Source organism: Natator depressus, chromosome 15 (assembly GCF_965152275.1).
Source record: "Natator depressus isolate rNatDep1 chromosome 15, rNatDep2.hap1, whole genome shotgun sequence".
In the NCBI taxonomy this organism is placed as follows: Eukaryota; Metazoa; Chordata; order Testudines; family Cheloniidae; genus Natator; species Natator depressus.
The window spans coordinates 1516410-1533633 of NC_134248.1; the positions used below are offsets into that span (position 1 = coordinate 1516410).

A 17224-nucleotide genomic window follows, 5' to 3' on the forward strand; every position below is an offset into this window, starting at 1 on the left:
GTGTTTTTCCAAATAGAGATGAGGATGCTTCTGTGCGTAAAATTAAGCACAGGCTTAGGTGCTTTGCTGGATTGGGGCCTAGTTCTGGGGTAACTTAATTGGGCTTGATCCTCAGCTGCAAACAAAGGTGAGCTTGGCACAGCTCTGAGAGATGCTGTACTGGTCCCTGGTGTAACTTAGAGCAGCATCAGGACTGCTCTAAGTTATGCCCAGCTGACCCAAGGGGCCATTTCAGCAGGAAATGGCTGGAATACAGAGGGAATACAGCATCGCCTACCTTTTGCCCCTGGTGGCTGGGACAAGGCTGGCATAGAATGGGCTATCTCGATGTTAAGCCAACTGGGGATTCGAGCGATCCTTCACAATATCCAGTAGGTTTGTATTTTCCATTTATTTAACCTTGCTTTCCCTCCCTCCTTCCCTTTCTCGCTTTTAAAAAATCAATATGTTTATTTCTTTATTTCCCAGTTAACAGCCCCGACAGGCAGCCGAGTCTCCTTAGTACCTTATTCCTGCTCCACTCACAGAGCCAGGCCTCAGTGATTTCTCTGGCTAGAACATTTCCATTTGTCTTTTTTAAAGATATTATTATTTTCCAGAAGTTGATAAGAGGCCTGTGAAGGGAATTATCTGTTCCACTGTGACAGGTTCTTTTGACTTTATTAGTGTCATTCAGAGCTGCCTTCTTAAGCCGCAGAGCCAACCAGTGGCTCTCGCAGAAGCAGTTTGGGGCAGATGGGTCTGTCTCAGAGCAACTCCATTACTTCACTAGTATGATGAATTTCCAGATCCTAGCTGCAGTTGTGCTGGAATATTATGCCCAGAATATTATAGCCTGATATCAAGGCCTTGCAGGTCAGATTCCCTACAGAGAAGCAATCAGTGCTGTGGAGTCTGGTTCTATTCTTAGAGCAATTTGTGTATTTACAGGAAATACACCAGTCCTTGAACAGCGGTGGGCAAACAGCATGCAGGTGATCACTTGGTTCGGTAATCTCAGCCCAGATTTGAGTGGTATTGTGACCCTGTGCACCAATCAGAATGGCATTCACTGTGTCACGATGGAGGGCAGTCAGGCCACATTTGATCTGGCGCACAGTGTCAGGGTGCCACTCAAATTGCGGTAGCTATAAAAGTTATGGTGTCTGTTAAAATTTTCAGCTTCTGCAACAAAATTTTGTCCCACAATTTTCTTACAGCCTCAATGATCAGATGATAATCCTTCCCTTCATCTAGCCCCATCTGTCTGAGGATTTCAAAGTCATGCAGGGATACAGATCCTAAGCCTCTGTAGGAAAGTGCTTCAGAAGAAGGTGCAAACTCCCTGCAGGCGCAGCAGATGTTGGACAATCTGCCCCCACGTTAGGTGTCACCCTGGTCCCTGTTAATTAGAGATTGATCCTGAAGCACCAGCTTTAATAGCCCTGCCAGCATTTGTCGTCATCAATGCAGCAATGCAGGATTCCCACACACCATCCCCCACAAACACACCTCATCCCTGAGCTGGAGCAGTACAACAGGAGGAATGAGAGGGGAGTTCAGCCTCTGTGACCCTTGGGCTTTCTGCTGCCTGTTGTGATGGAGTGAGCTAGTCTGAGACCGACAAGCTTGTCTCACCCAGTTGCTCGGATAGTGGATAGCTCAGTTTTTGCTCACTGATCATCTGCTTGGAATCAGACAGTGTAAAGCTTCCTGTCGCCAAGACCTGGCTCACTGAGCTACCCATCTCCTCCTTACACCACTGAAAAAAGGAGAATTTCCATGATGCCTTCAGCTAGTTCCTAAACAACCCAAAGTGCCCTTGATGGGCTGAGTCGAGGAATTTTGCAGCTACAGCCAAACTCTGACCCTTGGAATCACCTGGTGCTTTTTATAGTTCAGGCTCTTCTGCTTTTGGAAACCATTTCTTGCTTCCTCTCTTTCTTATGGTGAAGCTGAGCCAATTTTCTATGTAAGGGTAAAATTGGCAGTTGGAGGGAAAATTAGCAAGGCCTGATGAACCGCATGGCTGGGATGCTGCACATCAAGAGAATAGCTAACTAGAGGGCTACAGACTGCTGTCTTCCCTGGGGAAGATCAAGGGGGAATAGCACCCCTGAAAGCCTGTTGCAAGAATGGTCCTGGAATCCAACTATGGTACTTATATGGCCTCTACTCCCTGTGATGGGTTTGACTCACCACTGCAGTGCCTCCTGCTGGTTGTCCTGGGGATTAGCTCTGTATGCTAGTGTGCCCTCCTCTGGTGGCATCTAGCCACCGGCACTTCTGCTCCAGGGACCCATGTCACTCCCAGAACAGCCTTCCAGCTGTGCCATACTCCATGTTCCCCCCTTCCGGGGGACAGTATCACAGTCCCTCAGTTCAGCCACTTCCTCAGTGGCAAGTGGGGGTGATCTGGGCCCACCCACTAATCCCACTTGCTGTGTCTCCTCCAACTCCTCTGTAGATCTCCCTGGCCACTTCCCCAGCACCTTCTTTGCCCTTGCCTCAGGGCTTCAGCTTGCAGATCCCTACAGGGGGCAGGAGCTGCCTTTAGCTCCCTGAGTCTCAGCCTGCAGCACTGGTCTGTCCAGGGTGCTCGCCGCTGCCCCCTCCTTGGCAGCCAGTCCTCCCCCACCTTCTCAAGCTCCAGGGAGTGACTGATACTGCTCTGTACTGGAGCTCTTCTTATACCGGCCAGCCCAGCCCTGACTGGCAGCTCCTTTTAGTCCTTCTGTGATTGGCTGCCTCTTACGCAGCCTCCTTAGGGCTCTATTAACCCTTGAGATCCCAGTGTGAGGCAGGCACCCCATCACACTCCCATAATACCTGAGTGTCTCAGACTCTTTGCTGTGCTTACCCTTGCAACATCATGTGAGGGAGGGAAGTCTCCCCAGTCTATTCCTGGGTAACAGAGGCCAGAGCGATTAAGTGAATTGTCCCAGGACACACAGGGAGTCTGGGTGGGGGCATGGATCAGTGTTCACATCACGCTCCCTGTCAGGACCCAGCCCCGACCGGGGAAGCTAAAGACCCAACCAACCACAATAGTGCATGTAAAACATAGTAAGAGAACCAAAAAAGTGCCACCATGGCTAAACAACAAAGTAAAAGAAACAGTGAGAGAAAAAAGGCATAATTTAAAAAGGCATCATGTAAAAAGTGGGAGTTAAATGCTATTGAGGAAAATAGAAAGGAGCATAAACTCTGGCAAATAAAGTGTAAAAATATAATTAGGAGGGCCAAAAAAGAATTTGAAGAACAGCTAGCCAAAGACTCAAAAAATAACATCAGAAGCAGAAAGCCTGCTAAACAACCAATGGGGCCACTGGACAATCAAGATGCTACTCAAGGAAGATAAGACAATTGCGGAGAAACTGAATGAATTCTTTGCATCGGTCTTCATGGCTGAGGATGTGAGGGAGATTTCCAAACCATTCTTTTCTGGTGACAATCTGAGGAACTGTCCCAGATTGAGGTGTCATTAGAGGAGGTTTTGGAACAAACTGATAAATTAAACAGTTAATAAGTCACCAGGACCAGACGGTATCACCCAAGAGTTCTGAAGGAACTCAAATGTGAAACTGCAGAACTACTAACTGTGATCTGTAACCTATCATTTAAATTATCCTCTGTACCAAATGACTGGCGGAGCGCTAATGTGACACCAATTTTTAAAAAGGGCTCCAGAGGTGATCCCGGCAAATACAGGCCAATAAGCCAAACTTCAGTACTGAGCAAACTGGTTGAAACTATAGTAAAGAAAAGAATTATCAGACACATAGATGAACATAATTTGTTGAGGAAGAGTCAACATGGTTTTTGTAAAGGGAAATCATGTCTCACCAATGCACTAGAATTCTTTGAGGGGCTCAACAAGCATGTGGACAAGGGGGATCCAGCAGATATAGTGTACTTAGATTTTCAGAAAGCCTTTGACAAGGTCCTTCACCAAAGGCTCTTAAGCAAAGTTAGCTGTCATGGGATAAGAGGGAAGGTCCTCTCATGGATCAGTAACTGGTTAAAAGATAGGGGAAAAAAGGTTAGGAATAAATGGTCAGTTTTCAGAATGGAGAGAGGTAAATAGTGGTGTCCCCCAGGGGTCTGTACTGGGACCAGTCCTATTCAACATATTCGTAAATGATCTGGAAAAAGGGGTAAACAGTGAGATGGCAACATTTGCAGATGATACAAAACTTCTCAAGATAGTTAAGTCCAAAGCAGACTGTAAAGAGTTACAAAGGGTTCTCACAAAACTGGGTGACTGGGCAAAACATTGGCAAATGAAATTCAATGTTGATATATGCAAAGTAATGCACATTGGAAAACATAAATCCCAACTATACATATAAAATGATGGGGTCTAAATTAGCTGTTACCAAGATCTTGGAGTCATTGTGGATAGTTCTCTGAAATCATTCACTCAATGCACGGCTGCAGTCAAAAAAGCCAACAGAATGTTGGGAATCATTAAGAAAGGGATAGATAATAAGACAGAAAATATCATATTGCCCCTGTGTAAATCCATGGTACGGTCACATCTTGAATACTGCATGCAGGTCTGGTCACCCCAACTCAAAAAAGATATATTGGAATTGGAAAAGGTTCAGAAAAGGGCAACAAAAATGATTAGGGGTATGGAACAGCTTCCATACGAGGAGAGATCAATAAGGCTGGGACTTTTCAGCTTGGAAAAGAGATGACTAAGGAGGGGATATGATAGAGGTCTATAAAATCATGACTGCTGTGGAGAAATTAAATGAGGAAGTGTTATTTACTCCTTTTCCTAACACAAGAACTAGGGGTCACCAAATGAAATTAAAACAAACAAAAGGAAGTATTTCTTCACACAACGCACAGTCAGTCTGTGGAACTCTTTGCCAGAGGATGTTGTGAAGGCCAAGACTAGAACAGGGTTCTAAAAAGAACGAGATAAGTTACTGGAGGATAGATCCATCAATGGCTATTAGCCAGGATGGGCAGGGATGGTGTCCCTAGCCTGTTTGCCAGAAGCTGGGAATGGGTGACAGGGGATGGATCACTGGATGACTACCTGCTCTGTTCATTCCCTCTGAAGCACCTGGCACTGGCCACTGTCGGAGGATGGGATGCTGGTCTGGATGGACCTTTGGTCTGACCCAGTCTGGCTATTCCTATGTGCATGGGCCAGTGACAGTCTGTGGGGCTTGTTCTGTGGTTCTGGACAAGGAGACCATGTGTGGGGGGAAGGTTGTGTATCCCAGAGGGTGTCTTTCTCTCTTTTGCGCCTCAGAAGGAAAACATTGCAGCACCTCTAGGAAGATCCCTGCTGTTCCAATCACAATGGCCCAAAGTTGAAGCTAGGCAAATTCAGACTGGAAATAAAGCTAGGCTTGTTAACAGCGAGGGTAATTAACTACCGGACTAATTCCCTGAGGGTCGGGTGGATTCTCCAGTGCTGGCAATTCTAAAATCAGGACGTTGCTCTAAAGGCTCGGTTCTAGGAATTAGGGTGGGGCAGGTCTCTGGCCGGTGCTACACAGGTCAGACTGGATGATCACAATGGGCCCTTCTGGCCTTGGAATCTCTGAATCTAAGTTACTTGGCTGCTGCCACCATTAGCCATAACTCGCCTGGGCAGAACGGAAGCTGCTCCCAGTTTCCAGCTGATGCTGTGGTCTGGGTTGTATTTTGCTGCCAGCCCCCAGATCTGCACACACCAAGCCCATGTGGGTCAGGAACCCGGGTCCATGGGCCTGTTGGGAGTGGTAATGAGAAGAGCACAGTGTGGCCAGGGCAGCTTTGAAGGTTGTCTGTGAAACGACAGCCATATATGCCATGGCATGGCACTGGGTGCCACTGGGCTGGGCACGAGCGGACACCAGGCTCTCTGGTGCTGCCTGAAGAGTTTGTCTTAAGGGAACATTGTTTTCAAAGGTGGTGTCTCTAAAGACACCTGCCAGTTACACAGAGCCACAGCTAACTCCAGCCTACCCACCCGGGGTACACCCACCTCCCGGCACACCCATGCCCCTACCTCCCTCTGAACCCAGCCATGCCTTTACCCATTCACCCCATGCCCCACCTGCCTCCCTCTGAACCCAACCTTGCCCCTTACCCCATTCACCCCATGCCCCACCCACCTCCCTTTGCAGTCACCTCCAACACACCCCTCAGCTCCACCAACTTCCCTTTGTAACCACTCAGACTTGACCTACTCCTCACCCCCCACCCAACACACCCTTGTACCCCCGATGCACTCACGACTCCCACCTAAAGCTCCAGCACCAGCTGTCCTCATTTCCCAGCCCCTCTGCCCTTCTCTCACCTGGAGCTGTGCATGCCCCGCTTGTGTCCCATAGAAAGGCCGCCGGGGTGCTGTGGGTCCATTCCCCCCTCAGCACCCTGCAGGATTTTCCCCAGGCCAGGATCGCTCCCAATCACAGTTGGACTCGGTCATGCCCAGATCAGTTCATAAATTCCATTTTTATTTGGATTGAAAATAAAATTAAAAAAAAAGAAACCCAAACCCACACTGGTCTGATGCTACATCCAGGCTGTAGGGGCATGAGTGTGTCTGGTGGTCAGGGACGGACACAGGGAGGGAGCACATGGAGGTGACATGGGATGAGAGGGCTGTGTCAGGAAGGCAGTTCAGAAGTGGCTCTCCAGGCAGAACACTCACTTACCAAGCCAGAGGGGCTGAGAGCTGAGGCAGCCCCCTCTCAAAGTGGGGTGGTGATGTGATCAAAGACAGACTATGGCCAGCTACATTCCACAATGGATGACTATCTGTGAGGCCCAGAGGGTTACTGGGCTAATAACCCAGCTGTTATACAGCACTTTTAATCAGGGTAAGTATCATTATCTCCATTTTACAGCTGGGGAAACTGAGGCACAGAGACTTACCTAAGGTCATCCAGTAGGCCCGTGGTATAGCTGGGACTAGAACCCAAGTCCCAGCCCACTGGTCTGTCCACTAGGCCAAACTGGAACAGGGGGGCAATTGGGCGCAGTCTGTAGGACAGTCCCAGAGGGGGTCGAACAGGCCAAAAGCAGATCATAGAATCATAGAATCATAGAATATCAGGGTTGGAAGGGACCCCAGAAGGTCATCTAGTCCAACCCCCTGCTCGAAGCAGGACCAATTCCCAGTTAAATCATCCCAGCCAGGGCTTTGTCAAGCCTGACCTTAAAAACCTCTAAGGAAGGAGATTCTACCACCTCCCTAGGTAACGCATTCCAGTGTTTCACCACCCTCTTAGTGAAAAAGTTTTTCCTAATATCCAATCTAAACCTCCCCCATTGCAACTTGAGACCATTACTCCTCGTTCTGTCATCTGCTACCATTGAGAACAGTCTAGAGCCATCCTCTTTGGAACCCCCTTTCAGGTAGTTGAAAGCAGCTATCAAATCAAATCCCCCCCATGAGTCACGGCCAGTGTGAGCTCCCTCAGCGAGCCTGGATGCCCCTTTCCAACAGGAAGCTTTAGCCACGTCCTGGCATGAGCAGCTAGGGAATGTCTCACATGTGGATTTTCCGATGGTAACAGGGCCTGAGCTACAGCACAGACTGAGTGTAAAACCTGACGATTCCTGCAGCCTGTCTTTGCCCATGCCCTCACACCCAGGGCCATATACAACAGACTTCCTGACGACAACAGCCGCACAGCTGGGGTGAAAAGTGTGTGGTTTCTGGGACCTGTGGAGGTGGTTATGGGGAGATGGTGGAATCCAGCCCTTGTTACTGAGGTCCATGCAATGCCCGAATCTCAAATAGAAAATCTCGATGAGTGTGTATTGCTTACGGGATGTTTTGGTTTATCATAAATATAGAGATATAGAATATATTATATATCTGATAGGACTCTAATCTCCGGTTATAAAAGCACACGCTATTGCATCACTCAGATGCGGGGGGGGCTCCATGCACGGTGCATGCACTTGTTTTAGTCTAAACGTTCTGCAAACAGCCATGCGCGTCCAAGCGACCTCTCTTCCCCGAGGCGAGTGGGAGCCGCCCCAGGGGAACCCATGTGCTCAGCAGACACGATGGCCCCATTTCGGGGAAGGGCGGATGTGGGTGAGGAGTTGGTGGGTGTGCACAGGACACGTTCCATGGAGGAATAGTTTGTTTTTTTCCTCCCCCCTTTGTGTATATATTCTATAATATATATATATATACATATTTATTTATATATGTCTGTCTGTCTTTGTTCTTCTGCTAAGCAGTCTGTCTGTCTGGGCTACTTCATCCCGCTCCTCAGCACCTGATTGGCGGCGATCAGCATGACGCTGATGATGAAAGCGATGGCGAAGGCGCAGATGAGGCTCTTCCGGACGCACGTCTGTCGGATTTGCTGGTTTGAGCAGGCTACAGGTGGAAAGGAGAGGAGAGAGGGAGAGGGAGGAAGGGGAGATGCAGGTTAGTTTGGTGTCCTCTGTCACCCCCCAGTCCCAGGCTCATCTCAAAGATTCATCCGCACCCTTCACACACACTGACTTCAGGCAGCCTTCTGCTTCCTTCCATTTGCTCTCCCTGCTTGCAGTCCTGCCTGCTAGGAAGTCCCTGGCACCCCCTACCTGGGATCCTGCAGGTGCGGGAGTCCCAGTGAAGGCTCCCTCCTTGATGCCAGGTGGCTGTGCTGCGAAGCCCTGGCATGGTGCTCTGCCACTTGGGATGCAGAGCGGCAGCTGGCCCGCGAAGCACCCAAGTGGCCTCCTGCTGCATTAACATTCTGAGCAGCCCAGAGCCAGAGTAGAACAGTCACTTTCTTAATTAACATTTTTAAAAAAGGGAGTAATAGGGCTCAGTCTCTCCGGCTGGTGCAGTCGCTGGCTCCTCAGGGAGAGGCATCGGGCAGCATGTAGGCGCCTTTTCTCGCCCAGAAGGCCTGTGATGTTGGGTACTCGCAAAAGTCACTATGTTCTAGATGCACAAAGATCCCAATGGTCTCTGCAGTGGATGAGCCTAGAGACTGTGCTGCTTTCACTGAATCAGCCTTAGTGGAGCAGCAACATCCACAGTTCATGTGGGTGTGAAACACAGTGACACGGAACATGGTGATCTCCACCAGCCACATGTGCACAGAACACAATGATCTCCACCAGCCACATGTGCATAGAATGCAGTGACCTCCACCGTGTGTGGATTCTGTATGGAATTGTGACCTCGGTGGTGTACACGTGACTAGCCAGGGTGACATGTCAGAAACATGAAGTATATATGGGCAGAAGGTGGTGACCTCCATGAGATGTGTATAGAATACGGGGAGCTCAGAAGCTTCCATGTGTACATGTCCAGAATGTGAGGACTTGACATTCTCTTGGGTGTGCTGGTGAATAGGGTGCGGACGGGTGAGCCACATATTAATCAGCCATATTTGAGGGCCTCACATTGAGAGCAGTAGCCAATCAATGCAGAGGGATTTATTGCAGCCAATCAGAGCAGATATATTTGCATAATTGTAATATATCTACTCAAGAAAGTACAAAGCCCTATGCGGTTATTGGCTGACAATCACAGCATTGTTAGGCAATCAGAACACTGGGATTTGCATACTGTACTGTGACTGATAAATAACTCTACACTCATACAACTCAGAACTCCTCAGCCAGTCAGAGTGCAGGGAATCCCCTAACGAGAGAGGAGTGTACAGTTAGAAATCAGTAAGTGCACTTTGATTCCCTTAGGCAATTACATTGCTGCATGATAAGACCTTACCTTACCATTATCAAAATGCAGCCATCTCTGGGGTGGAACAGATCAGCTGTCCTTCTAGACATTAGCTTCTGCCAGGCCCCGCTTATTTGTCTCTTCTCTAAACTAAACAGCCCAAGATCCTTTCAATCGCTCCTTGTATGGGATTTTCTCCAGGGCTGCAATAATTTTTGTTATTCCCTGGGCTGACAGGTTGTATACCTCGTCCTGGTTCTGAAAGGGGGAATGTGGGCCTGGGAGACCAATTAATTAACCTGGCTGCACCTGGAGGGTGGGCCAGGCCTTATTAAGGGTGAAGCCCAGCTGGGGAAGGAGCTGGGGATGATTATAAAGACAGGAAGCCTGCAGCAGTGGGGAAGGGCTGTAGAGAAAGAGGGAAAGGAACTTGGCAGTCTGGGACCAGAGAGTGGTGAGACCTGTGGGGAATAGGATAGCTCCTTCAGGCTGATGGGGAAGCCTGGGGAAGGGAACCTGGAAGACATAGGTCTGGAGCAAGCCCTTGTGGCCAGCCCTGACCCAAAGGCAGGCACTGGACCTCTGGGAAGAAGCACTGGGTGGTGCTCAGTATTACAAAGATCCCAGAGAGGTGCTGGGGGAGAGGGTTATGGCAGCAAGGAGACCAGGGAGGCAGTGGAAGGTGTTTGAAGGGGGTATTGTGGGGCCCCTTGATGGCGCTATTTAAAAGCCAAACAGACTTCTAGGAATTGGGGGCTAGACAGGCCCCTGGAAAATCTTGGATTTTAAGAGTTTTAAAGAAGTAAAATGTGGGTTCTGTCAGTATTTTGCTGTGATTTCTATAAAGGATGCTGCTTTGCTCTGCTTAGTATGGGTTAACCTGGGATCTATCTCTGCCTTCCTAGCAACAGTTTGGGGTCCCTTGAAGAGTGTTTGGGGAGGTAAACATCCCCTCTGCCCTGGTGGGGCTGGTCCTGGTCCTGGTCCTGAGGGCGGATGTGAAAAGGCCACTCAACTCAGACTGCACACCCACGCAGGGCCTGACCGTCTCATGCTCCTGGGTCGCCCCCTGACCGGAGGGGCAGAGCCGGGCAGCGGGGAGAGGAACAGCCCAGTGTCCTGTATTCGCACGTGATGCATCTCAACAAGCCCACCCGCCTGCTCCCCGCTTCCTCAGACAACTCTGCAGGGGCAAGGTGGCTGATGAGGGCAGATGACGGGGGATCAGGGACTGAAGTATGGTTCGCTCCTTACCATGGTCTGGCTGCTCCAGGCAGCACCAGAGATGGACAGCAAGCCCCTGGATGCTGATTGTAAGCTCCTTGGGGCATGTCAAGTTCCGTGTCTGTTTGGAATCTAGCACCATGGGGCTTGGGCCATGCTCCTAGGCACTATGGGACCAATAGTGAGCGGCAGCCTGGAGCTGCCAGGGCTGGGGGAGAGTCACTTACGCTCCACGTCGACGGCGCACTCCTCTGCATTGCCCATGTGGCTTTCCTCCTCCGTCATGATGATGTTCTCAATGTCCCTCATGGACAGGTGTTCGCAGAAGGTGTCATAGAGCAACCGCTTCAGCTCATCCACGGTCAGCTTCTGCATGTCGCACTGTGGCGAGGGGAAGCAGCACACGGACCCCTCAGGGGGGGATTGCAGGAACCGCGCCATGTTCTGTGATCTCCCCTGGGCATCATGGGATTTCCGGCTGTGTGCCATGGGGAGCAGCGCATGGCATGGCTGTCACTGCTCAGTCACCACCACAGGCCTCTGGTCATGCAGGGAGCATGGCCTCAGCGCAGCAGCCGCTGATCTCACACGGGGCACGGGACTGGCACGTTGCCAGTCGCACCCAGAGAGCACAGGCCTGGCGCCATGGTCCCCAAAACCTGGCCGCCATACAGCATGTGTGGTGTCATGGCTGTCATGTGACCTCACCATTGAGGACACGGACACATTGAGTCCCATGCGGGGAGTGGGGCGGAAGGGGAGCCAGGGGAGGCCCACAGTGTGGTTGACAAGCATGATGGCAATGTCACAGATCGGCAGCTGCCCTGCCAGAGTGCAGGATGGAGCAAAGACTGGACTGTTGTGCCGTAGAGCGCACCCCACCTGCCCCTAGTCACACTGACACCAGGAGCTCTTTGCTCCTATAGGGCTGGAGTCAGGGGCCCTGAGTCCAGTTTTCCCATCTGGGCCCTGACTCTCCCCTTTTTAGGAGTTAAAGCAGCACAAAGAGGAAACCCTCCAACCAGGAAAATGCAAACTAACCCTTGCCCTGGGTTCTGCAGTGTGAGCGTGCACCAGGCGTGATGTGTCCAAGGAGAGCTGATGAGCCACCCCGAGGAGAGGCTCCTGGAGATGCTAAAGATGGGCGAATTGGGCTCCTGGGGAACAGTGCAAATCAGAAAGAGGCCAGGATGTACCCTTCCGTAACCCCCCTGAGACCAACGGGGCTGGGCCAAAGGTGGGGTTGATCCAGAGGCAGCAAGTGACAGCTGCTCATGTCAAAACAAAGCTGAGCGACATTAAAGAAGAGGCTCCCCTAAGCAGGGCCGGCTCTACCGTTTTTGCCGCCCCAAGCAGTGAAAATGCCTGTTGCTGCCACGGCCGGCAGGAGAGAGAGAAGCTGCCGCCGAATTGCCTCGGCCGCGGAAACTCTGCCGCCCCTTCCTGACTGCCACCCCATGCACCCGCTTGGAACCCCGGTGCCTGGACCGGCCCTGCCCCTAAGATGCTTCTCTCCTGAGCAAGGGAGGAGTGGGCGTGAGGCGGTCCCAGGGCTTGCTCCTTCACTTCTCTGGTTACAGAAAGGAGGCATGGTCAAGGCCAACTCTCTCCCACTCCCAGGATCCCTTCCAAGAACAGCAAGTGGGGTTTGCAGCAGACACAGGTGCTGGGGTGGGTGGGGGTGGGCTCATGGGTGGGGGGCGTGGGGTGGGGGTCAGTGCTCTTTGTGGGGCTCTCTGGCTGGGCTTATGGCAGTTGTCAGTGCAGCGAAACACAACCTGTGCCGCCCCGTGTCACCCCTAGGGGCTCCCTACGACCAGGCGTGGACGGGAGTCTGCGGAGCACGCTGCCGTAACAGGGCGCGTCCGGGGTGTGGACGATGCGCTGACGCTGGCCACCAGCGGCTGGCGTGTGCACTGGGGAGCTGGCTGTTGGGGGTCCAGGTGCATGGAGCCGAGGGGCCAGGGCAGTCACACACCTTGTGGGGCCCAAGGCTGCGGCGTGTCCGTGCTGCTGGCACCACAGGCCGGGTAGGAGCAGCGGGGTCAGCGTCGGTTCCCCAGGGAGGCCCATGAGCATTCCTTGGGCACGTCCTGCCTCCGGCCGCGTTCCCTTTATCCCTCCTCTCCTCGCCCCCTCGGGCTGTCTGCCTCCCTGATCGCACGGACCCCCTCAGCTGCCCCGCGGGGCTCTTTGGAATAGAGGGTCCACACCGGAGCCTGCTGTGGCTGGTACAGGCAGTGGCTGTTTGCTGGGGCCCCCGCAAATGAGGAACTTCCATGGGTGCTGTCCTACCAGGGCCTCTCCTATGTAAGGTGCATCTGCCCCCTCCCCAGCACTGGCTGCTCCTTCCATGGCAGATCTCCAGGGACCTGGGGGGAGAACAGGGAGCAGTCTGTACTTCTAGGCCTGGAGTAACTTTGGGATCTGCTCTCCCTCTGTGTCCCTGATTCTCCCAGCCCAGGTTTGGGGATCTAAGTGGAGGCGTCAGGGCGAAGGCAGGGTGTGGAGAGGACCATGGATGGGGCACCAGCTACCTTCCAGAAGACGGTGTCGAAGTCTGTGCCATGGAACTTCTCAGGGATCCCCGAGGTGGAGAGCTTGGGCCCCAGTAACGTCACAAACTCCTCAAAATCCACCTGCCCGTCCCCTGGGAAAGAAAGAGGCACAAGTTACCTCCCCTGGTGCAGGTGGGACACTCGTTGGAGCTCTGTCTTCTCTCCCCCTTTGGTGCCGTGTGTGTACATTTTCCAGCCAAACCCAAACTGATTTCAGCCCAAACTGGAACATTGTTTTCAATTAAAAGTTGAATTTCCCACTGAGAACATCGACAAAACGATTTTCCCATGTTGTCAAACTGTCGGGGGGTAGGGTAGAGGGGGAGGGGTCCCCTGTTTTCTGACCCATGCTAATGGTTTGCCCTGGGGGGTGGCAATCACAGACCTCCTGGGGCTGCTGATCCAGGGGCTCCATCTCTGGCATGGGGACATGGCCAGTGTGATTCGCTGGGGGGCATCCTGCCCGTTCCCCAGGCCTCGATGGAGAGATCCACCCCTGCCCCCTCAGTGCTCTCTCTTCCCATGAACCACCAGCAGGGGGCACCAGCACTAGAGGCCTGTGGGAAAATGGGAACAGGCCAAATCCCTCCCTAGCCCCTCCCCCACCACAAGTCCTATGGGACCCAATAGCTATGGATGAGGGATTGAAGAGGAGAGAGACAGAGGGTGGTAAAGGGAGAATGGGATAAAAGGAACTTGCAAGAGAATCAGGTGTGGGGGCAGGGGAGGCTGGTCCTGAGCAGAGAGAGATGCTGGGGTACGTGGAAACGAGGGCCTGATTTACATTGCTCAACACCTAGACCTGTGCAAAGGGGCATGAAATGCTCCCGGTCAGACTGAGTAGCTTTTCCCACCCACTCGGTGCTGGTGTTGGTGAGAATCAGGGCTGGGAGCAGTGGAGACGGGGACTTGCAGAAAGGCAGCAGATCGTGTGTCCTAAAGAAAATATGCTGAACTTGGATGAAAGAGCGAGGAGCTCAGGGCTCAACAGCCAACAAGCACTCTGCGGGGGCAGCCCGGGGGCTGCGAGGCAGGAGCACAGCCGGAGACAAGGGCAGTGAGATTTGGGCGGGCGAGAGGTTGGCACGGTTTGAACGGAAAGGTTCATTTTCAATGAAAAACTGGCACTTTCCCCGGACTGAGTCGTTTTTTCAAGAAAAATTATTGACACTGTCAAAATATTATTTGTGTTGAGGTAGCACCTCAGAGCCCTGGCCCTGGCCTGGCCCCCATTGCGCGAAGCGTTGGTCAGACCCAGAGCAAAGGGCAGTCCCTGCCCCAAGCGCTTACAATCGGAAGTAAATCTTCTGGGGTTTGTTTTCAAAAAAGCTCCTGCCCATCCCTCCTCCCCGATATTTTGGGTCGAAATGTTTTACCAAAGATTAATTTTTTGATAACCATGTCTGTGGTGTTTTCAATATTCAATTTAAAATAAATACAACATTTTGCATAGATGAAAAATGGGTCAGTCTTGAACCCTTCAAACAGCTCTGAAGTTCTGACGGGCCGGAACTCTGCCCAGTGGCTTTTGTGCCCCCTGTCGCCCGGCTCAGAGGACGCGGTGCGTGGGAATGCTCTCTTGCACGGTTCACCCAGCAGGGTGGGCTGCTTGGGCCAAACACTGATTTCCAAATGCAGCCCTGTTAACGGGCCAGATACAGTCTCTGGGCTGGTGCTAGGGAGTCCCCCACTGATCAGCACAGCACAGAGCATCCATGCCATTGCATAGCAAGATCTGTGGCAGCTGGAAGGGGCAGGTGACCTGGGGGACAGAGGCAGGGATAGTGTGAGCCACACAGGCACTATGGATTAAGCCCTCGGCACCTGGTGAGTTCGTGTGAGCATGAGCTCTTGCCTATCATGTGGCTCGAAGGGTAAACGAGAAGGAGAGAGCATGATGCAGAGGAGATGTTAAGAGATGACAGGCAGAAAGATGGGAGGGAAACAGAATGGGGTGAAGGAGAGAGAGAGCGAGATAAAGAGGACAGAGAAAAAGGAAGAGAGAACAACCCAAGTGAGAGCGACATGAGCAGAGGAGATAGGGAATGATCTCAGCCGGAGATGACCCTCTGCTCATCTTGTGAGAACACTTGATCGCCATCCTCTTTTTAGAGTAACAGCTGTGTTAGTCTGTATTCGCAAAAAGAAAAGGAGTACTTGTGGCATCTTAGAAACTAACCAATTTATTTGAGCGTAAGCTTTCGTGAGCTACAGCTCACTTCATCGGATGCATACTGTGGAAAGTGTAGAAGATCTTTTTATACACACAAAGCATGAAAAAATACCTCCCCCCACCTCACTCTCCTGCTGGTAATAGCTTATCCTCTTTTTAACAGCCCTTAACATATTTGAAGAATGTTATCAGGTCCCTCCTCAGTCCTCTTTTCTCCAGACTAAACACAGCCCGTTTTTAAACCTTCGCTCACATGTCAGGTTTTCTAAACCTTTGATCATTTCTGTAGCTCTCCTTCCTGCCTGTACTTTAGACATGTCCCCAGGACACAGGCACTGGATCAGATTGGCAGAGACCCTGATGTTTTTTCGCCTTCCTCTGGGGCATGGGTCACTTGCAGGTTTAAAACCAGTGTAAATGGTGAACTCTCTGTAATGTGAAGTCTTTAAATCATGATTTGAGGACATCAGTAACTCAGCCAGAGGTTAGGGGTCTGTTACAGCAGTGGGAGGGTGGGGCTCTGTGGCCTGTGATATGCAGGAGGTCAGATTTAGGTGATCATGATGGTTCCTTCTGGCCTTAGAGTCTCAGAGTCACAGTAACTGTGCAAAAGCCTCTGACTGGCTCTCCCCCCGATGCCACAGAGCAAGCAGGTATGGAGGTCCCATTAGGGGAATGTGCTTGTGGGCTCACGCAGCAGGAAGGCCAATATCCTGGAGACTTGTGGGCAGCAAGACAGGGCTACAGCCTCCTTCCGGGACTCGTTAATATCCATCCCAGAGATCTGGGGCCTGTGCCAGCAGAGCTGGCAGCCTCTGGGAAATTATTAGGGGATGCCAGCATTAATTCTCTCCTTTATACGGATAGCTTCCTTCAGCTGTCACTGAGAGCAGGGCCCTCCCCAGAACTGCAGCCCGCCAGCAGGGTCAGACCCTAAGAGGACACTCAGACAAAAACCCAAAGATTGAAGGGCTCCCTGAACTGTTGCCAGCAAAGGTCAACAAGAAACTCTGATCCCACCTCATTGCTGAGGTTCTGAGACACAAGGAAAGGGCTGAGCTGGAGAGCAGAGCCTGGAGCAGATGGCGTGCTCCTGTGACAGTGCCGGTGGTGAGCTGGGGATCAGAACCTGGGGAGGGGTTACCAGGGAAGATGGGACAGCCGAGCTCTAGGGATGCTGCAGGAGGAGTGCTACTAGAAGGGGATGGGAAGCTGGAACACCTGTACGTTTAACCAGTCCAGAAAGGAAAGATGTTAGCTAATGAGGCCGAGTCTTCTAGGAACAGAGCAGTGTTTAAAACTATCCCCTCCCCATTGTAGCAACCTGCATGGAACTTGGAGGGAGGAGCACAGAGTGCAGGAGGGAAGAGTGTGGATGCCCCACAAAGTCAGTCTGTGTGCACATGGCTGAAATGCTCTTTCTAAATCATCCTCTTAGTAAAGAGCCAGTGTGAAGGGAACCTCTCAATCCCTGTACAAGCCCGATGAGGCTGGAAACAGAACACCCCAAATGCAGGGAGTTCTATTTCCAAACCTATCTTAGGGGGCCAGGAACATTCCCAGGTTGTGTGTGTGTGTGGGGCGGGGGGGCGGGGGGGGCAGGAATCAGGCATGGCAGACCAGTGCCACGCTTCC

At 51.7% G+C, this 17224-nt stretch overlaps 1 protein-coding gene across 1 annotated transcript in view; it reads right to left on the reverse strand.

Moving 5' to 3' along the window:
- Positions 1-6486: 6486 nt before the first annotated feature.
- CABP7 (calcium binding protein 7) overlaps positions 6487-17224 on the reverse strand; it is an 80351-nt gene continuing 69613 nt past the window's right edge. The window contains exons 3-5 of the mRNA XM_074972392.1: positions 13396-13508; positions 11086-11239; positions 6487-8332 (exon numbers count right to left, since the gene is read on the reverse strand). Of these exons, the coding sequence (XP_074828493.1) occupies positions 8205-8332; positions 11086-11239; positions 13396-13508 (395 nt within the window). The 3' untranslated portion in view covers positions 6487-8204. The remainder of the gene's footprint in view (positions 8333-11085; positions 11240-13395; positions 13509-17224) is intronic.